This window comes from Pseudophryne corroboree, chromosome 5 (genome assembly GCF_028390025.1).
Source record: "Pseudophryne corroboree isolate aPseCor3 chromosome 5, aPseCor3.hap2, whole genome shotgun sequence".
Classification (NCBI taxonomy): Eukaryota; Metazoa; Chordata; class Amphibia; order Anura; family Myobatrachidae; genus Pseudophryne; species Pseudophryne corroboree.
Window position 1 is genome coordinate 500353527 of NC_086448.1, and position 22338 is coordinate 500375864.

The window sequence follows — 22338 nt, forward strand, 5'->3', positions numbered from 1 at the left end:
GACGTGTTATGTCTGCAAAGACTTCTTGATGAAGTCCCCACTCTCCTGGATGGAGATCGTGTCTGCTGAGGAAGTCTGCTTCCCAGTTGTCCACTCCCGGAATGAAGACAGCCGACAGAGCGCTTACATGATTTTCCGCCCAGCGAAGAATCCTGGTGGTTTCCGCCATCGGGCCTCTGCTTCTTGTCCCGCCTTGGCGGTTCACATGAGCCACTGCTGTGACATTGTCTGATTGAATCAGAAATCAGAATCGGTAGGTTTCGAAGAAGACTCTCCGCTTGTCGAAGGCCGTTGTAAATGGCCCTGAGTTCCAACACACTGATCTGTAGACAGGACTCCTGGTCTGACCAAAGTCCCTGAAAGTTTTTTCCTTGTGTGACCGCTCCCCATCCTCGGAGGCTCGCGTCCGTGGTAACCAGGATCCAGTCCTGAATCCCGAACCGGCGACCCTCCAGCAGGTGAGCACTTTGCAACCACCACAGGAGAGACACTCTGGCCCCTGGGGACAGAGTTATTTTCCGATGTAAGTGCAGATGGGACCCGGACCACTTGTCCAGAAGGTCCCATTGAAAAGTCCTTGCATGGAACCTTCCGAAGGGAATAGCCTCGTAGGCCGCCACCATTTTTCCCAGAACTCGAGTGCATTGGTGAACTGACACCCTTTTCGGTTTTAGCAGGTCTCTGACCATGTTCTGGATGTCCTGGGCTTTCTCTATTGGGAAGAAGACCTTCATTTGTTCCGTATCCAGTATCATACCTAGGAACGGTAGTCGAGTTGTCGGAATCAACTGTGACTTCGGTAGATTTAGAATCCAACCATGTTGCTGGAGCACTCTCAGAGAGAGTGCCACACAGCTCAGCAATTTCTCCCTTGATCTCGCTTTTATCAGGAGATCGTCCAAGTATGGGATAATTGTGACTCCATGCTTGCGCAGGACCACCATCATTTCCGCCATTATCTTGGTGAAAATCCTCGGGGCCGTGGAAAGTCCAAACGGCAACGTCTGAAATTGGTAATGACAATCCTGTACAGCGAATCTCAGGTATTCCTGATGGGGGGCATATATGGGGACATGAAGGTACGCATCCTTTATGTCCAGAGACACCATAAACTCCCCCTCCTCCATGTTGGCTATTATCGCTCTGAGTGATTCCATTTTGAATTTGAATCTTTTTATGTACAGGTTTAGGGATTTCAGATTCAAAATAGGTCTGACCGAACCGTCCGGTTTCGGGACCACAAAATAAGAATTTACTCACCGGTAATTCTATTTCTCGTAGTCCGTAGTGGATGCTGGGAACTCCGTAAGGACCATGGGGGAATAGACGGCTCCGCAGGAGACTGGGCACATCTAAAGAAAGATTTAGGACTATCTGGTGTGCACTGGCTCCTCCCCCTATGACCCTCCTCCAAGCCTCAGTTAGGACACTGTGCCCGGAAGAGCTGACACAATAAGGAAGGATTTTGAATCCCGGGTAAGACTCATACCAGCCACACCGTATAACTCGTGATAGGAACCCCGGTTAACAGTATGATAACAAAAGGAGCCTCTGAACAGATGGCTCGCAATAACAACCCGATTTGTGTAACAATAACTATTTACAAGTATTGTAGACAATCCGCACTTGGGATGGGCGCCCAGCATCCAAAGTTGTAAAGCCGAGACCCCTCGGGCAGCCGCCCAAGATGAGCCCACCTTCCTTGTGGAATGGGCTTTTACAGATTTAGGCTGCGGTAGTCCCACCGCAGAATGCGCCAGCTGAATAGTGCTACAAATCCAGCACGCGATAGTCTGCTTAGAAGCAGGAGCACCCAGTTTGTTGGGTGCATACAGGATAAACAGCGAGTCAGTTTTCCTGACTCCAGCCGTCCTGGAAACATAAATTTTCAGGGCCCTGACTACGTCCAGTAACTTGGAATCCTCCAAGTCCCTAGTAGCCGCAGGCACCACAATAGGCTGGTTCAAGTGAAACGCTGATACCACCTTCGGGAGAAACTGAGGACGAGTCCTCAACTCTGCCCTATCCATATGGAAAATCAGATAAGGGCTTTTATAGGACAAAGCCGCCAATTCTGACACACGCCTGGCCGAAGCCAGGGCCAACAGCATGACCACTTTCCACGTGAGATATTTCAAATCCACAGTCTTAAGTGGTTCAAACCAATGTGATTCCAGGAACTCCAAAACCACATTGAGATCCCAAGGTGCCACTGGGGGCACAAAAGGAGGCTGAATATGCAGAACTCCTTTGACAAAAGTCTGAACTTCAGGCAGTGAAGCCAGTTCTTTCTGGAAGAAAATCGACAGGGCCGAAATCTGGACCTTAATGGACCCCAATTTGAGGCCCAACGTCACCCCTGCTTGCAGGAAATGCAGGAATCGACCCAGTTGAAATTCCTCCGTTGGGGCCTTCCTGGCCTCACACCAAGCAACATATTTCCGCCAAATGCGGTGATAATGTTTTGCGGTGCAATCCTTCCTGGCTTTGATCAGGGTAGGGATGACTTCCTCCGGAATGCCCTTTTCCTTCAGGATCCAGTGTTCAACCGCCATGCCGTCAAACGTAGCCGCGGTAAGTCTTGGAACAGACAGGGCCCCTGCTGCAGCAGGTCTTGTCTGAGCGGCAGAGGCCAAGGGTCCTCTGAAAGCATCTCTTGAAGTTCCGGGTACCAAGCTCTTCTTGGCCAATCCGGAACCACGAGTATAGTTTTCACTCCTCGCCTTCGTAATATTCTCAGTACCTTGGGAATGAGAGGCAGAGGAGGAAACACATAAACCGACTGGTACACCCACGGTGTTACTAGAGCGTCCACAGCGATCGCCTGAGGGTCCCTTGACCTGGCGCAATATCTTTTTAGCTTTTTGTTGAGGCGGGACGCCATCATGTCCACCTGTGGTCTTTCCCAACGGTTTACCAGCATTTGGAAGACTTCTGGATGAAGTCCCCATTCTCCCGGGTGGAGGTCGTGCCTGCTGAGGAAGTCTGCTTCCCAGTTGTCCACTTCCGGAATGAACACTGCTGTCAGTGCTAACACATGATTTTCCGCCCATCGGAGAATCCTTGTGGCTTCTGCCATTGCCCTCCTGCTTCATGTGCCGCCCTGTCTGTTAACATGGGCGACCGCCGTGATGTTGTCTGATTGGATCAGTACCGGCTGATTCTGAAGCAGGGGCCTTGCTTGGCTTAGGGCATTGTAAATGGCCCTTAGCTCCAGAATATTTATGTGAAGCGAAATCTCCTGATTTGACCACAGTCCTTGGAAATTTCTTCCGTGTGTGACTGCACCCCAGCCCCGAAGGCTGGCATCCATGGTCACCAGGACCCAGTCCTGTATTCCGAATCTGCGGCCCTCTAGTAGATGAGCCCTCTGCAGCCACCACAGCAGCGACACCCTGGTCCCTGCCGACAGGGTTATCCGCTGTTGCATCTGGAGATGGGACCCGGACCATTTGTCCAACTGGTCCCACTGGAAAGTCCTTGCGTGGAACCTTCCGAATGGAATTTCTTCGTATGAAGCTACCATTTTTCCCAGGACTCGTGTGCATTGATGTACCGACACCTGTCCCGGTTTTAGGAGGTCTCTGACTAGAGATGACAACTCCTCGGCTTTTTCCACTGGAAGAAACACTTTTTTCTGGTCTGTGTCCAGAATCATTCCCAGGAACAGAAGACGTGTCGTCGGGACCAGCTGTGACTTTGGAATATTGAGAATCCAGCCGTGCTGTTGCAGCACTTCCCGAGAAAGTGCTACCCCCACTACCAACTGTTCCTTGGACCTCGCCTTTATCAGGAGATCGTCCAAGTACGGGATAATTAAAAACTCCCTTCTTGCGAAGGAGTATCATCATGTCGGTCATTACCTTGGTAAAGACCCTCGGTGCCGTGGATAACCCAAACGGCAGCGTCTGGAACTGATAGTGACAGTCCTGTACCACAAACCTGAGGTACTCCTGGTGAGGAGGGTAAATGGGGACATGCAGGTAAGCATCCTTGATGTCCAGAGAGACCCTGTAATCCCCCTCGTCCAGGTTCGCAATAACCGCCCTGAGCGATTCCATCTTGAACTTGAATCTTTTGATATATGTGTTCAAGGATTTTAAAATTTAATATGGGTCTCACCGAACCTTCCGGTTTCGGTACCACAAACATTGTGGAATAGTAACCCTTTCCTTGTTGAAGGAGGGGTACCCTGACAATCACTTGCAGTGAATACAGTTTTTTGATAACCACCACACTGCCTCCCTGGCAGAGGGAGTTGCCGGTAAGGCAGATTTTAGGAAACGGCGGGGGGGAGACGTCTCGAATTCCAGCCTGTACCCCTGAGATACTGTTTGAAGAACCCTGGGATCCGCCTGTGAGAGAGCCCACTGTGCGCTGAAATTTTTGAGACGGGCCCCCCCCGTACCCGGGTCCGCCTGAGCAGTCCCTGCATCATGCTGTGGACTTACCGGACGCAGGGGAGGACTTCTGCTCTTGGGAACTAGCTGTGTGCTGCAGCTTTTTCCCTCTACCTTTTCCTCTTGGCAGAAAAGATGAGCCTCCAGCCCTCTTGCTTTTCTGGGGCCGAAAGGACTGTACCCGATAATACAGTGCTTTCTTTTGCTGTGGGGTAGCTTGTGGTAACCAGTTTGATTTCCCAGCAGTAGCTGTGGAAACGAGGTCTGAAAGACCATCCCCAAACAGTTCCACCCCCTTATAGGGCAAAACTTCCATGTGCCGTTTTGAATCGGCATCGCTTTTACATAGCGCTTATTTGTGATGCCAGCCGGCAAATATCCCTCTGTGCATCACGCATGTATAAGACAGCGTCTTTTATATGCTCTATTGTCAGCAAAATATTGTCCCTATCCATAGTTCCGACAGGGAATCTGACCACGCAGCAGCTGCACTGCACCTCCATGCCGAGGCAATAACTGGTCTCAATATAATGCCCGTGTGTGTGTATATAGCTTTAAGGGTAGTTTCCTGCTTTCTATCAGCAGGTTCCTTTAGGGCGGCCGTATCCGGAGTCGGTAGTGCCACCTTTTTTTTAATAAGCGTGTCAGCGCTTTATCTACCCTAGGGGGTATTTCCCAACGTGACCTATCCTCTGGCGGAAAAGGGTACGCTGCTTAGAAATTATCAATTTCTTATCGGGGGAAGACCACGCTTCCTCACACACCTCATATTAATTTCTCAGATGCAGGAAAAACTACAGGTAGTTTTTTCTCACCAAACATAATACCATTTTTTGTGGTACCTGGGGTATTATCAGAAATGTGTAATACATTTTTCATTGCCTCAATCATGTAACGGGTGGACCTATTGGAGGGTACACTAGTCTCATCGTCGTCGACACTGGAGTCGGTATCCGTGTCGACATCTGTAGCGGGCGTTTTAAAGCCCCTGATGACATTTGATACGCTGGAACAGGCACAAGCTGAGTAGCCGGCTGTCCTATGTCGTCAAACCTTTTGTGTAAGGAGTTGACACCTTCAATAAGTCCATCCACACAGGTGTCGACCCCGCAGGGGGTGACATCACATTCACAGGCATTTGCTCCGCCTCCACATCATTTTCCTCATCATACATGTCGACACAGCAGTACCGACACACAGCACACACCCAGGGAATGCTCTGACAGAGGACAGGACCCCACAAAGCCCTTTGGGGAGACAGAGGGAGAGTATGCCAGCACACACCAGAGCGCTATATATCACAGGGATATCACCTATAGAGAGTGTTTTCCCTTATAGCTGCATTATTATAATATACTGCGCCTAATTTTTGTGCCCCCCTCTCTTTTTAACCCTTTCTGTAGTGCAGGACTGCAGGGGAGAGCCAGGGAGCGATCCTTCCAGCTGAGCTGTGAGGGAAAATGGCGCCAGTGTGCTGAGGGAGATGGCTCCGCCCCTTTTTCGGCGGGCTTTCTCCCGCTATTTTAATAATTCTGGCAGAGGTTAATATACACCTATATAGCCCCTGGGGCTATATATGGTGTCAGTTTGCCAGCCAAGGTGCTATTTATTGCTGCTCAGGGCGCCCCCCCCCAGCGCCCTGCACCCATCAGTGACCGCAGTGTGTGGTGTGCATGAGGAGCAATGGCGCACAGCTGCAGTGCTGTGCGCTACCTTGGAGAAGATAGAAGTCTTCAGCCGCCGATTTTCCGGACCTTCTTGCTTCTGGCTCTGTAAGGGGGACGGCGGCGCGGCTCCGGGAACGGACAACGAGGTCGGGTCCTGTGTTCGATCCCTCTGGAGCTAATGGTGTCCAGTAGCCTAAGAAGCCCAAGCTACCACCACTTAGGTAGGTTCGCTTCTTCTCCCCTTAGTCCCTCGGTGCAGTGAGCCTGTTGCCAGCAGGTCTCACTGTAAAATAAAAAACCTAAACTATACTTTCTTTCTAGGAGCTCAGGAGAGCCCCTAGTGTGCATCCAGCTCGGCCGGGCACAGAAATCTATCTGAGGCTTGGAGGAGGGTCATAGGGGGAGGAGCCAGTGCACACCAGATAGTCCTAAATCTTTCTTTAGATGTGCCCAGTCTCCTGCGGAGCAGTCTATTCCCCATGGTCCTTACGGAGTTCCCAGCATCCACTAGGACGTCAGAGAAATAGGGTTGAGTAGTAACCTCTTCCCTGCTGGTGCAGGGGAACCTTGATTATCACTTGCTGTATACACAGCGTTTGAATTGCAGCTAACACTACATCCCTTTCCGATGTGGAAGCTGGTAGGGCCGATTTGAAAAATCAGCGCGGGGGCACCTCGTCGAATTCCAGTTTGTACCCCTGGGAAACTATTTCCAACACCCTGGGTCAACACCCAGGTCTGATCTGACCCAGGCCTGACTGAAAAGTCGAAGACGTGCCCCCACCGGTGCGGACTCCCTCAGGGGAGCCCCAGCGTCATGCTGTGGGTTTTGGAGCAGCCGTGGAGGACTTTTGTTCCTGGGCACCTGCCGAAGCAGGTGCTCTTTTGCCTCTGCCCACAAGTCCAAAAGAGGATCCCTGACCTCTTTTGGACTTGTGCGACCGAAAGGACTGCATCTGATAGGGTGTTACTTTCTTTTGCTGTTGGGGAATATATGGTAAAAAATTTGATTTACCTGCTGTAGCTGTGGAAACCAGGTCCGTCAGCCCATCCCCAAACAATACATCACCCTTATAGGGTAGTACTTCCAAATGTTTTTTGGAATCCGCATCACCCGTCCATTGGCGAGTCCATAAGGATCTTCTCGCTGAGATAGACATGGCATTGGCCCTAGAAGCCAGCAATCCAATGTCCCTTTGGGCATCCCTCATAAATAAGACTGCGTCTTTTATATGGGCTAGAGTTAAGAATATAGTATCCTTATCCATATTATAAAATTGATCTGTCAGCTCATCTGTCCAAGCTGCAATTGCGATACACACCCATGCCAACGCAATTGTCGGTCTTAGCACAGCCCCCGTATGAAAAGAAATACACTTAGGTAGTTTCTTGCCTGCGATCTGCAGGGTCCTTAAGGGCCGCTGTGTCAGGAGACGGTAGCGCCACTTTCTTGGACAAGCGCGTCAGGGCCTTGTCCACAGTGGGGGATGATTCCCAAATCTCCCTGTCCTGCTTAGGGAAGGGGTATGCCATATAAATTCTTTTGGGGATCTGCGGTCTCTTTTCCGGAGTCTCCCAAGCTTTTCCAAAGAAATCATTTAATTCATGAGATGTGGGAAAATTAATAATCTGTTTCTTTTCCTTAAACATGTGTACCCTTGTGTCGGGGACCAAGGGTTCATCCTCAATATGTAACACATCCCTTATTGCCACAATCATACACTGAATGGTTTTATTCACCCTAGGGTGCAATTTTACTTCGTCGTAGTCAACACTGGAGTCAGAATCCGTGTCGGTAGTAGTGTCTTGTGTTAAAGGGACGCTTTTGAGACCCCGACGGGCCCTGTGAGTCGGTCCAATCTGAGGATTGACCCCCTGATGTCCCCACTAATTCAGCCTTATCAAGCCTTTTATGTAAAGATGCCACACTTGCATTCAACATATGCCACATGTCCATCCAATCCGGAGTCGGCACAACCGACGGGGACACACCACTCATTTGCTCCACCGCCTCCTTAGAGAAGCCTTCCGCCTCAGACATGTCGACACACACGTACCGACACCCCACACACACAGGGATTAACCTATAAGGGGACAAAACCCCAACCAGGCCCTTAGGAGGGAGAGACAGAGAGAGAGTATGCCAGCACACACCAGCACTTAAAAACACTGGAATATATATACCAGATAGCGCTATATATATATATATATATATATATATATATATATATATATATATATATTAGCCTTAATTCCCACTCACTGCGTCTCCAAAGTGCCCCCCTTCTCTTTTTTCCAGCCTGTGACGTTCAGCAGGGGAGAGATCAGGGAGCCAGCCTTTCCTCATGCAGTTTCTGTGGAGAAAATGGCGCTGGTTAGTGCTGAGGATCAAGCCCCGCCCACCCGACAGCGGGCTTCGGTCCCAGTAAACTTATATAAAAAATGGCGGGGGATTTGTGGATTTACTGTGCCACAGCCTAATCCTGCTTATATTGCCACAAAATGAGGATTATTGCTGCCCAGGGCGCCCCCCCCCCCCTGCGCCCTGCACCCTTCAGTGCCTGCTTGTGTGTGTGTACTGGGAGCAATGGCGCGCAGCTTACCGCTGCGCGCTTACCTCATGAAGATCTGATGTCTTCTGCCGCCTGATGTCTTCTTGCCTTCTCATACTCACCTGGCTTCTATCTTCGGCATCTGTGAGGAGGACGGCGGCGAGGCTCCGGGACGAACCCCAGGTGAGACCTGTGTTCCGACTCCCTCTGAAGCTAATGGTGTCCAGTAGCCTTAGAAACAGTGCCCAACTTGACAAGCCAGCTCTGTTTCTCTCTCCTCAGTCCCACGATGCAGGGAGCCTGTTGCCAACAGGACTCCCTGAAAATAAAAAACCTAACAAAATTCTTTAAAACAGAAAACTCTGGAGAGCTCTCTGCATTGTACCCTTTCTCCTCTGGGCACAAGATCTAACTGAGGTCTGGAGGAGGGGCATAGAGGGAGGAGCCAGTGCACACCCATAGTCAAAGTTCTTTTTAGGTGCCCTATCTCCTGCGGAGCCCGTCTATACCCCATGGTCCTTACGGAGTCCCCAGCATCCTCTAGGACGTAAGAGAAAAGGTATTTAACCCCTCAATTAGGTTATCCAACCATTTGGCAATGGCTTTAGTAATCCACCCACATGCTACAGCGGGTCTCTGGGCCACCCCCGCAGCTGTATACAAGGATTTCAGTGTGGTCTCAATTCTGCAATCAGCTGTGTCTTTCAGGGAGGTTGTACTCGGGACAGGCAATACAATTTTTCATGACAGCCTGGATACTGATTCATCCACTATCGGTGGATAGTCCCATTTTTTCCTAGCCTCAGGAGGAAAAGGAAAAGATGAAAGCAACCTCTTAAGATTTGAAATTTCCTATCAGGATTAACCCACAGTTCTTCAAACAGGGTATTCAATTCCTTTGACACAGGAAAAGTGACTGAGGATTTCTTTTTTACATTAAAATAAGAATTTACTCGTAGTCCGTAGTGGATGCTGGGGACTCCGTAAGGACCATGGGGACCATGGGGAATAGCGGCTCCGCAGGAGACTGGGCACATCTAAAGAAAGCTTTAGGACTATCTGGTGTGCACTGGCTCCTCCCCCTATGACCCTCCTCCAAGCCTCAGTTAGGATACTGTGCCCGGACGAGCGTACACAATAAGGAAGGATTTTGAATCCCGGGTAAGACTCATACCAGCCACACCAATCACACTGTACAACTTGTGATCTGAACCCAGTTAACAGCATGATAACAGAGGAGCCTCTAGAAAAGATGGCTCACTACCCCGATTTATTGGTAACAATAACTATGTACCAGTATTGCAGACAATCCGCACTTGGGATGGGCGCCCAGCATCCACTACGGACTACGAGAAATAGAATTATCGGTAAGTAAATTCTTATTTTCTCTAACGTCCTAAGTGGATGCTGGGGACTCCGTAAGGACCATGGGGATTATACCAAAGCTCCCAAACGGGCGGGAGATTGCGGATGACTCTGCAGCACCAAATGAGAGAACTCCAGGTCCTCCTCAGCCAGGGTATCAATTTTGTAGAATTTTACAAAGGTATTTGCTCCTGACCAAGTAGCTGCTCGGCAAAGTTGTAAAGCCGAGACCCCTCGGGCAGCCACCCAAGATGAGCCCACCTTCCTTGTGGAGTGGGCATTTACAGATTTTTGGCTGTGGCAGGCCTGCCACAGAATGTGCAAGCTGAATTGTACTACAAATCCAACGAGAAATAGTCTGCTTAGAAGCAGGAGCACCCAGCTTGTTGGGTGCATACAGGATAAACAGCGAGTCAGATTTCCTGACTCCAGCCCTCCTGGAAACATATATTTTCAGGGCCCTGACAACGTTTAGCAACTTGGAGTCCTCCAAGTCCCTAGTAGCCGCAGGCACCACAAATAGGTTGGTTCAGGTGAAACGCTGAAACCACCTTAGGGAGAAACTGAGGACGAGTCCTCAATTCCGCCCTGTCCGAATGGAACATCAGATAAGGGCTATTTCAGGATAAAGCCGCCAATTCTGACACGCGCCTGGCCCAGGCCAGGGCCAACAGCATGACCACTTTCCATGTGAGATATTTTAACTCCACAGATTTAAGTGGTTCAAACCAATGTGACTTTTGGAACCCAAAACTACATTGAGATCCCAAAGTGCCACTGGAGGCACAAAAGGAGGCTGTATATGCAGTACCCCTTTTACAAACGTCTGAACTTCAGGGACTGAAGCTAGTTCTTTTTGGAAGAAAATTGACAGGGCCGAAATTTGAACCTTAATGGACCCCAATTTCAGGCCCATAGACACTCCTGTTTGCAGGAAATGTAGGAATCGACCCAGTTGAATTTCCACCGTCGGGCCTTACTGGCCTCGCACCACGCAACATATTTTCGCCAATTGCGGTGATAATGTTTTTGCGGTTACATCCTTCCTGGCTTTGATCAGGATAGGGATGACTTCATCCGGAATGCCTTTTTTTTTTTCAGGATCCGGCGTTCAACCGCCATGCCGTCAAACGCAGCCGCGGTAAGTCTTGGAACAGACAGGGTCCTTGCTGGAGCAGGTCCCTTCTTAGAGGTAGAGGCCACGGATCCTCCGTGAGCATCTCTTGAAGTTCCGGTTACCAAGTCCTTCTTGGCCAATCCGGAGCCACGAATATAGTGCTTACTCCTCTCCATCTTATCAATCTCAGTACCTTGGGTATGAGAGGCAGAGGAGGGAACCCATACCCTGACTGGTACACCCACGGTGTTACCAGAGCGTCTACAGATATTGCCTGAGGGTCCCTGGACCTGGCGCAATACCTGTCGAGTTTTTCCCAACCGTTTATAATCATGTGGAAGACTTCTGGGTGAAGTCCCCACTCTCCCGGGTGGAGATCGTGCTGAGGAAGTCTGCTTCCCAGTTGTCCACTCCCGGAATGAATACTGCTGACAGTGCTATCACATGATTTTCCACCCAGCGAAGAATCCTTGCAGCTTCTGCCATTGCCCTCCTGCTTCTTGTGCCACCCTGTCTGTTTACGTGGGTGACTGCCGTGATGTTGTCCGACTGGATCAACACCGGCTGACCTTGAAGCAGAGGTCTTGCTAAGCTTAGAGCATTGTAAATGTCCCTTAGCTTCAGGATATTTATGTGAAGTGATGTCTCCAGGCTTGACCATAAGTCCTGGATATTCCTTCCCTGTGTGACTGCTCCCCAGCCTCGCAGGCTGGCATCCGTGGTTACCAGGACCCAGTCCTGAATGCCGAATCTGCGGCCCTCTAGAAGATGAGCACTCTGCAACCACCACAGGAGGGACCCCTTGTCCTTGGTGACAGGGTTATCCGCTGATGCATCTGAAGATGCGACCCGGACCATTTGTCCAGCAGGTCCCACTGGAAAGTTCTTGCGTGGAATCTGCCGAATGGGATTGCTTCGTAGGAAGCCACCATTTTACCAAGAACCCTTGTGCATTGATGCACTGAGACTTGGCTCGGTTTTAGGAGGTTCCTGACTAGCTCGGATAACTCCCTGGCTTTTTCCTCCGGGAGAAACACCTTTTTCTGGACTGTGTCCAGGATCATCCCTAGGAACAGAAGACAAGTCGTCGGAACCAGCTGCGATTTTGGAATATTGAGAATCCAACCGTGCTGCAGCAACACTACCTGAGATAGTGCTACACCGACCTCCAACTGTTCCCTGGATCTTACCCTTATCAGGGAATTGTCCAAGTAAGGGATAACTAAAATTCCCTTCCTCTGAAGGAATATCATCATTTCGGCCATTACCTTGGTAAAGACCCGGGGTGCCGTGGACCATCCATACGGCAGCGTCTGAACTGATAGTGACAGTTCTGTACCATAAACCTGAGGTACCCTTGGTGAGAAGGGTAAATTTTGACATGAAGGTAAGCATCCTTGATGTCCCGAGACATCATGTAGTCCCCTTCTTCCAGGTTCGCAATCACTGCTCTGAGTGACTCAATCTTGAATTTGAACCTCTGTATGTAAGTGTTCAAAGATTTTAGATTTAGAATCGGTCTCACCGAGCCGTCCGGCTTCGGTACCACAATAGTGTGGAATAATACCCCGTTCCCTGTTGCAGGAGGGGTACCTTGATTATCACCTGCTGGGAATACAGCTTGTGAATGGCTTCCAAAACTGCCTCCCTGTCAGAGGGAGACGTCGGTAAAGCCGACTTTTGGAAACGGCGAGGGGGAGACGTCTCGAATTCCAATATGTACCCCTGAGATATTACCTGAAGGATCCAGGGGTCTACTTGCGAGTGAGCCCACTGCGCACTGAAATTCATTGAGAACGGGCCCCCACCGTGCCTGAGCTTGTAAAGCCCTAGCGTCATACTGAGGGCTTGGCAGAGGCGGGAAAGGGTTTCTGTTCCTGGGAACTGGCTGATCTCTGCAGCCTTTTTCCTCTCCCTCTGTCACGAGCAGAAAAGAGGAACCTTTTGTCCGCTTGCCAACAAAAGACTGCGCCTGATAATACGGCGTCTTATTTTGAGAGGCGACCTGGGGTACAAACGTGGATTTCCCAGCTGTTGCCGTGGCCACCAGGTCTAAAAGACCGACCCCAAATGTCCCCTTTCAAAGGCAATACTTCCAAATGCCGTTTGGAATCTGCATCACCTGACCATTTTACTGGTAGAATTGGACAACGCACTCATACTTGATGCCAGTCGGCAATTATTCCGCTGTGCATCATGCATATATAGAAATGCATCTTTTAAATGCTCTATAGGCAATAATATACTATCCTAATATTTCCAGTCAGGGAATCCGACCATGCCCACCCAGCACTGCACCTCCAGGCTGAGGCGATAGCTGGTCGCAGTATAACACCAGTATGTGTGTAAATACCTTTTTGGATACCCTCCTGCTTTCTATCAGCAGGATCCTTAAGGGCGGCCATCTCATGAGAGGGTAGAGCCCTTGTTCTTACAAGCGTGTGAGCGCCTTATCCCCCCTAGGGGGTGTTTCCCAACGCACCCTAACCTCTGGCGGGAAAGGGTATGCAGCCAATACTTTTTAAGAAATTATCAATTGTTATCGGGGGGAAACCCACGCATCATCACACACCTCATTTTATTTCTCAGATTCAGGAAAACTACAGGTAGTTTTTCCCTCACCGAACATAATACCCCTTTTTGGTGGTACTCGTATTATCAGAAATGTATAAAAACATTTGCCATTGTCTCAATCATGTAACGTGTGGCCCTACTGGAAATCACGGTTGTCTCTTCACCGTCGACACAGGAGTCAGTATCCGTGTCGGCGTCTGTATCTGCCATCCGAGGTAACGGCCGCTTTAGAGCCCCTGACGGCCTATGAGACGTCTGGACAGGCACAAGCTGAGTAGCCGGCTGTCTCATGTCAACCACTGTTTTTTTATATAGAGCTGACACTGTCACGTAATTTTCAACAGTACATCCACTCAGGTGTCGACCCCCTAGGGGGTGACATCACTGTTACAGACACTCTGCTCCGTCTCCACATCATTTTTCTCCTCATACATGTCGACACAAACGTACCGACACACAGCACACACACAGGGAATGCTCTGATAGAGGACAGGACCCCACTAGCCCTTTGGGGAGACAGAGGGAGAGTATGCCAGCACACACCAGAGCGCTATATATATACAGGGATAACCTTATATAAGTGTTTTTCCCCTTATAGCTGCTGTATGTTTTAATACTGCGCCTAAATAGTGCCCCCCTCTCTTTTTTTAACCCTTTCTGTAGTGCAGGGAAGAGCCAGGGAGCTTCCCTCCAACTGAGCTGTGAGGGAAAATGGCGCCAGTGTGCTGAGGAGATAGGCTCCGCCCCCTTTTCGGCGGCCTTATCTCCCGGTTTTTTGTATATTCTGGCAGGGGTTAAATGCATCCATATAGCCCAGGAGCTATATGTGATGCATTTTTTGCCATGTAAGGTATTTCTGTCATGTTTTATTGCGTCTCAGGGCGCCCCCCCCAGCGCCCTGCACCCTCAGTGACCGGAGTGTGAAGTGTGCTGAGAGCAATGGCGCACAGCTGCAGTGCTGTGCGCTACCTTATTTGAAGACAGGAACGTCTTCTGCCGCCGCTTTCTCCGGGCCTCTTCGCTCTTCTGGCTCTGTAAGGGGGCCGGCGGCGCGGCTCCGGGACCCATCCAGGCTGAACCTGTGATCGTCCCTCTGGAGCTAATGTCCAGTAGCCAAGAAGCCCAATCCACTCTGCACGCAGGTGAGTTCGCTTCTTCTCCCCTTAGTCCCTCGATGCAGTGAGCCTGTTGCCAGCAGGTCTCATTGAAAATAACAAACCTAAACTAAAACTTTCACTAAGAAGCTCAGGAGAGCCCCTAGTGTGCACCCTTCTCGTCGGGCACAGAAATCTAACTGAGGCTTGGAGGAGGGTCATAGGGGGAGGAGCCAGTGCACACCAGATAGTCCTAAAGCTTTCTTTAGATGTGCCCAGTCTCCTGCGGAGCCGCTATTCCCCATGGTCCTTACGGAGTCCCCAGCATCCACTTAGGACGTTAGAGAAAATAAGATTCCTCACTCCCATCTGTCACCTTATCAGGGATCTGCAGAACGTCTCTGATAGGCTCTATGAGAGCCTCTATTCCCTGTGACAGAGTAGCCTCCCCACCTCTGAATCCACCTCCCCCTCCTCCATGTCTGATCCTTTATCATCAGAGTCAGACTGCAGGATATGGGCCAAAGTTCATAAACTCATCCATAGACTGCCTTAAGTATTGCGTCTCTTTCTCATTGCGGGACAATTTATTAGATATACTGGAAATCGTTCCCTTAATGGAGTCCAGCCATGCTGGTTCTGCCCCGCTAGCCTGGGAAGGTACACTACACAGAGTACACAGTGGTGAACCCCTTGGAGAAGAGGAACACTGTGCCTTACATGAAACACACTTTTTGACTGACATCTGTAACAGTGACAGCTCACACACACAGGAAAAGGTTAAATGCACAATTAACCCAAAAAGAGCACTTCCAGGGAGACACAGTGATCTATGAAGCCAGCACATAGCACCCTTACCACTAATGCAAAGCTTAGCCAGGTCGCAGACTAAGTACCGAGATTAGGGACTCAGTACACTAATAATCGCTTTCCCCGCCTGCGATGACCCCCTGGTACTACTGAGGTAATCTGGAGTCTCGTTGGAGGAGCTGCGCATCCCTGTCAGTCAGCGTCTGTGTCTACTGCAGAGGGAAAATGGCGCTGGTGAGCTGCTGGATTCGCTCATAGTGAAGCCCCGCCCCTTCAATGGCGTGCGGTCTTCCTGCTCTTTTTTATACTGGCTGAGGTGATTTAGTGCCTAAAATGGAGTCAGTCCCCTTTTAAGTCTGTAATGCCAGTCTGGGTACTGTGTACACATCTAGTGTACTGAAACTCAATTCGCCCCCTCAGAAGCTGTGCATCTGCACTGTGTACCGAGTCTGGAGACCCTGCCGCCCCATGTAGAAGCCGTGTGTCTCCGCACCCTCATGCCGCCATAATGGGCGGTGATCCGCTAACCGGGATGCCGGCTTAATACTCACCACTCTTCAATCTTCCGGCTCAGTTAGGGGTGGTGGCATGCTGAGTGAATGTACGCTCGCTGTGGTGGGGCTTGCGAATAGTTCCCACAGGAGCTACTGTCCCGTCAGCGGGGTACGGGACCATTAACCCTTCAAGAGGTTGGGCCGTCCCCCCCCCCCCCTAAGTCCCACGAAGCAGGCGGGCTGGTGCCATCCAGTCCTGCCTGAAAATAACAGATAAAACAAATGCAGAAAACTCTTCAGGAACTTCCATAAGCGTGACCGGCTCCTCCGCGCACATTTTCTGAACCGAGTCTGGTAGGAGGGGCATAGAGGGAGGAGCCAGCGCACATTATCAAATTCTTAAAGTGCCCACGGCCCCTAGTGGACCCGTCTATACCCCATGGTACTAAATGGATTCCCAGTATCCCCTAGAACGTAAGAGAAACTGAGGATAGTTCTGGGAGAGACTGTAGATGGGAGAAATTAGAGGGGGGAAGGGGGGGGGGGGAGGAGTTCGTTTTTATAGGTTCTGTGCCAAACTTCATACTCACACACTCTAACCCATTAGTAAGTGTGCAGCGTCCCCCAGATGGATAAAAGATAAAGGCACAGTGGTTAGCATTACTGCCACATAACACTGGTACCATGGGTTTAATTCTGACCAGGGCCCTATCTGAGTGGAGTCTGCAGGCATATTTAATAGCCTGTGTGGTGCTGATGGGTAAGATTCCGGCAGCAAACAACCTCCTTTTGCCTTTAAATTATCGCCTCTTTAAGAATAAGATAACTCACTGGAACGGTGTCCGTCCCTGCATCTCACAGGCTACTACATAAGGCCCTGTATGTCCCGTTAGTGTGTGTGGATTTACACAAGTACTTCCCTTCTGTCACAGTCCAGAAACACACTTGTAGGTTACTTGGCCTCCGACAAAGCGGACCCTAGTCTATGTGTTTCATAAGGTAAACGGTTCTGGGGCAGGAACTTATGTGAGTGATTAAACATTCTCTGTAAGCGCTATGTAAATAAATTAGTGCTATATAAAAGGATACTTTCTTTTACAGTGCGTAAAACAGATGTTTTTCCTGTGGGAAGGTAACAGGCACAATTCAGGGCTATTCCTATGTTCATTACTAGAAAACCATTAAGGCAAATGATGAGTGGTACAAATTTATACAAATGCTGCTTACCAAATTAGCCGTGGGACTAGCAAATGAAGTACAGAACTACAGAAGTTTAGTCCTTACCTGTTTTATGACACTTTCCACCTGTCTATAATCTTTGGCTATATCAACAGAGATACACAACACCACCTTGCAAGAGGAAAGAAAACAAGTTTTTAAAATGGCATTAAGTACTTAACAAAATGCACTGAAAAGGAGGATAAACTATTAAGTTTCACCATGTTAATAAACCACAGGTAGGATGTGCTGTGCCAAGCCTAGATCTACGGCCTTTTGTCTGTCATTTATACTGCGTACAGTGAAGTCGGAGAGCAAGGGCAAAAACAAAAGATCTTTGCTGCTGTCCGTATGCACCCCCATCCACTCCTACATAAAATAAAATGTAATAAATGTAGAGGCCCTGGATCACGCGGTTAGGTGCAAATTTGGCATGATTTATGCAAAAGAAAAAAAGCATGCTTTAACAGTACCACATCACAAGTTCTGTACCACTCCACATGGAGAACATCTGCGCTCGGTTTATGACCGCCTATGCATCATATACACTTCTGCTCATTATTTAAACAATGCTGCTTTGTTTGCAAACTACAAGTTGACAAAATCGGCATCAATGGACACTTAAAAACACAAGCAAAAACAATTATCTGTCTGAAGTATAAAAGGGTAAAAATGCTAGCAAACACACAAAAGCATAATATAATTTCAAGCAACAAAAGAAAAAAGTAAATAAACAAACAATCCAGCAGTGTCAGTAATGCATTCGCTACAAATCAATCACACCTGCCCCCTGACCACCTACAAATAATCACACTTATGCCCGATTCTCACTATGCGACAGGGGCTAGATCGGCACGTATAGTCAGTATCGCAAGCACATAAATGAGTGTGCTTGCGATACTGACTAGGGGGGGTCATTCCGAGTTGATCGTAGCTGTGCTAAATTTAGCACAGCTACGATCAGGCCCTCAGAATGCTACGATCCGCCCCGCATGTCAGTGATGCGCCCCCCACCCCCCGCACAAATACAAAAGCATCGCACAGCGGCTATGCTTTTGTATTTCAGGAGTAACTCCCGGCCAGCGCAGCTCCTGCGGCTGGCCGGGAGTTGTTTGTCGCTGCCGCTGGCTGCAGCGGCTGCGTGTGACATCACGCAGCCGCTGCGACCTGCCCCCCATTCGGTCCGGACATGCCTGTGTTGGTCGGACCGCGCCTACAAAACAGCTGGCCAAACGCCGCCGTTCTGCCCCCTCCCGCCCAGCGACCGCCTCTGCCTGTCAATCAGGCAGAGGCGATCGCATCCCTGCTACGGCCTTCGGCCGTCTAGCATGCGCCGGCGCGAGACCCGTTCGCTCGGCTGCGATAAACAGCAGCGAGCGGGTCAGAATGATTCCCTATGTGCGATTTTGGCTAAGTGTCAATTTTGACACTCTTCTATAGAGATAGTCAAAATTGACTTGCCTGCACAGTCTATCTATTCTTGCGATGCCGACCACGCGGGACCGCGCATCGGCATCGAATCGGGATCGCAAGGCGACTTTCACCTTGCGATCTGCACTAACTTTTCTTTCGATTTTGATTATATAGTCAAAATCGTAAGAAAAAAATCTCACCGTGTGTACAGACCCTTACAGTATGTGCAACTAATAAATAACCATTATGCATGTGCTCAAAATTAAACAAACATGCCCTTACTGTACTTGGCTAACGGTAGACTGCACCTTCCCACCTCTCCAGGTGCCAGAATCGCACAAATCTGAATAAGGGCATCAGGGTGTATCCATTCTGGTCAGGTGCAGAGCAAGATATGCTATGCAAACTGGGTGCTCACTCAGCAGTCTGACAGGCCTATTACCAGGAGTTACAGAACTGTAAGGGTGGGTGCACATCAGAACGATCGGACTGAAGGTCGGGACAATTTCCCTTCATCCTGGACCATCCCGACTTGCCGTACAAATCACACGATTTAATGAACGAAGGAACGGTAGGTCATTCTGTCCTTCATTAATATGCACAGCGCCGCACGCAATGTCGTCCGGATGACGGTGCAGCATGGATGACGAGAAGATGTTGTATGCGAGTAACAGAAGCGCGCAACTGAACCTGCATATCAGACGTTATGCACAATTTGTCGTTCCAATATAGCAAATTGTGCCGATATGAGACTGATGTGTACCTACTCTAAGCCATTTCCTGTTGGTGAAAATGCAGTTGGTTTCAGCTGCCACATTCTCAACTGAAAATGGTAGTGTACAAAACAATTTAGCAAAAACCATATACTGTAAATGAGCCCATAGTATTAATATTAAATTAAACCCACGTCAATTCTGCTGAAAAATTTCACTGCCCATCAGTAGCGGACCTGGGGTCTGCCGCAAAATAAGGGTCCACAACCAGAGAAATAAGCAGTACTAATGAGTCTGAGTGACTCATTATAGAATGTCGACCCTGTAGACGCCATCCGTGTACTGTAGTCAGCATTACAGCTGAGCCCGTTTTGGCAAGTGATATCTGTTGCGAATGCTAATCTCAGTGGACAAATCAGTGCTTTCCAAGCTATTAAAAAAAAATTCTCTCCTAGCCTGTTAAAATTGTGGAAGCTGTAGTCATTTTGTTCCTGAAATAGGTTAAGAATATAAATGAATGACTACTAAAACCATAATGCTCTCCGCTCATTATTCCCATTTGCTGATGAATTTGCCAAATCGCAGGCAGTCATGCCACGTACGGATTTTATTGTGGTAAGGTCATGTTAAGGGAGGCATTCAATATGTTAATATTATTGTGGGGAATGTCAGTGCAGTGTAGTAATGTAGTGCAGCATAAGGGGGATGTAGCGTAAGACTGTAGTGCAGTGATGTAGGGCAGCACATAAGGGAATGTATTGTAGTGATGTAGTGCAATGATGTAGGGCAGCATATGGGGGGGGATGTAGTGTAGTGATGTAGTACAGTGTAGAGACGTAGTGCAGCATAAAGGGGGGGGTGTAGTGTAGGAATGTAGGGCAGTGATGTAGGGCAGCATATGGGATGTAGTGTAGTGATGTAGTGCAGTGTAGAGATGTAGTGCAGTGATGTAGGGCAGCATATGAGGGTATGTACTGTAGTGTAGTGACGTAGGGCAGCATGAGAGGGGACATAGTGTAGTTATGTAATGCAGTGATGTAGGGCAGGATATGAGGGGATGTAGTGTAGTGAAGTAGTGCATTGTAGAGATGTAGTGCAGCATAAAGGGGGGATGTAGTGTAGTGATGTAGGGCAGCATAAAGGGGGGGTGTAGTGCAGCATAAGGGTGATGTAGTGTAGGAATGTAGTGCAGTGATGTATGGCAGCATATGAGGGGGATGTACTGCAGTGTAGTGATGTAGAGCAGTATATGGGGGGGATGTAATGTAGTAAAGTGATGTAGGGCAGCATATGAGGGGATGCAGTGTGGGTATGTAGATCAGTGTAGTGATGTAGTGCAGCATAAGGGGGATGTAGTGTAGGAATGTAGTGCAGTTATGTAGGGCAGCATATGAGGGGATGTAGTGATGTAGTGCAGTGTAGAGATGTAGTGCAGCATAAAGGGGATGTACTGTAGTGTAGTAATGTAGAGCAGCATATGAAGGGATGTAGTGCAGCCTAAAGGGGGGATGTAGTGTAGTGATGTAGGGCAGCATAATGGGGGGGTGTAGGGCAGCATAAGGGTGACGTAGTGTAGGAATGTAGTGCAGTTATGTAGGGCAGCATATGAGGGGATGTAGTGTAGTGATGTAGTGCAGTGTAGAGATGTAGTGCAGCATAAAGGGGATATAGTGTAGTATTGTAGGGCAGCATATGAGGGGATGTAGTGCAGCATAAAGGGGGGATGTAATGCAGTAAAGTGATGTAGGGCAGCATATGAGGGGATGCAGTGTGGGGATGTAGTACAGTGTAGAGATGTAGTGCAGCATAAAGGGGGGGGATGTAGTGTAGTGATGTAGGGCAGCATATTAGGGGATGTAGTGTAGTGATGCAGATTCAATTTGATGAAATTATTATTATGAGTCTCGATAATTTTTAATTTCATATTTTCACGCAAATGATTTGAAGCTGGCTTGATTAGTCAGCATACGCAAGATATTGTCAGAGACACTAGCGTACAAGGAAAGATGTATCCCCTTTGATAAATCAATAACAAAATACATTTGTCTATAAGAAATGTTTTAGGAACTCTCTCTCGATTGTTTCTATTTTTTTAGTTTGATTCGAATTAAAAGTTAAGTTTCATGGTAAAAGTCATGCTGCCCCCCCCCCCCCCTTCTTTCTCATGAATGCAGAACTGGAAACTGTATCTCCCCTAGAAAGAAGAAAATTTATGTACATAATTGCTGATAAAGACTGTTTTGTCTTTTCTTCCTCTCTTGGATTTGTGTAGCTTGGATCTACAAAATATTCTGGGAGCACCACCAATAAAATACTATATTGTATGTGATAAAACAGTTCAACATATTGGTTTCATACATTAAAGCAAATATACTTAATAGGTTTACCTGTGCAGACTCATCTTTCTTTTCATATCGGATGTAGTGTGGTGCAGTGTAGAGATGTAGTGCAGCATAAGGGGGATGTAGTGTAGGAATGTAGTGCAGTGATGTAGGGCAGCATATGAGGGGGATGTAGTGTAGTGATGTAGTGCAATTATGTAGAGAAGCATATGGGGGATAGAGTGTAGTGATGAAGTGCAGCATAAAATAAGATTTTACTTACCGGTAAATCTATTTCTCGTAGTCCGTAGTGGATGCTGGGGACTCCGTAAGGACCATGGGGAATAGACGGTCTCCGCAGGAGACAGGGCACTTTAAGAAAGAAATTGGATACTGGTGTGCTCTGGCTCCTCCCTCTATGTCCCTCCTCCAGACCTCAGTTAGAGAAACTGTGCCGGAAGAGCTGACAGAACAAGGAAAGGATTTTGGAATCCAGGGCAAGACTCATACCAGCCACACCAATCACACCGTATAACTTGTGATAACTTACCCAGTTAACAGTATGAATAACCATAGAGCATCAGATCAACCCTGATGCAA

At 48.7% G+C, this 22338-nt stretch overlaps 1 protein-coding gene across 2 annotated transcripts in view; it reads right to left on the reverse strand.

Moving 5' to 3' along the window:
- KDSR (3-ketodihydrosphingosine reductase) overlaps window positions 1–22338 on the reverse strand; it is a 130463-nt gene that overhangs the window by 72412 nt on the left and 35713 nt on the right. For both annotated transcript variants that reach the window (XM_063923017.1, XM_063923018.1), the window contains exon 5: window positions 17358–17423. In XM_063923017.1, the coding sequence (XP_063779087.1) occupies window positions 17358–17423 (66 nt within the window). The remainder of the gene's footprint in view (window positions 1–17357; window positions 17424–22338) is intronic.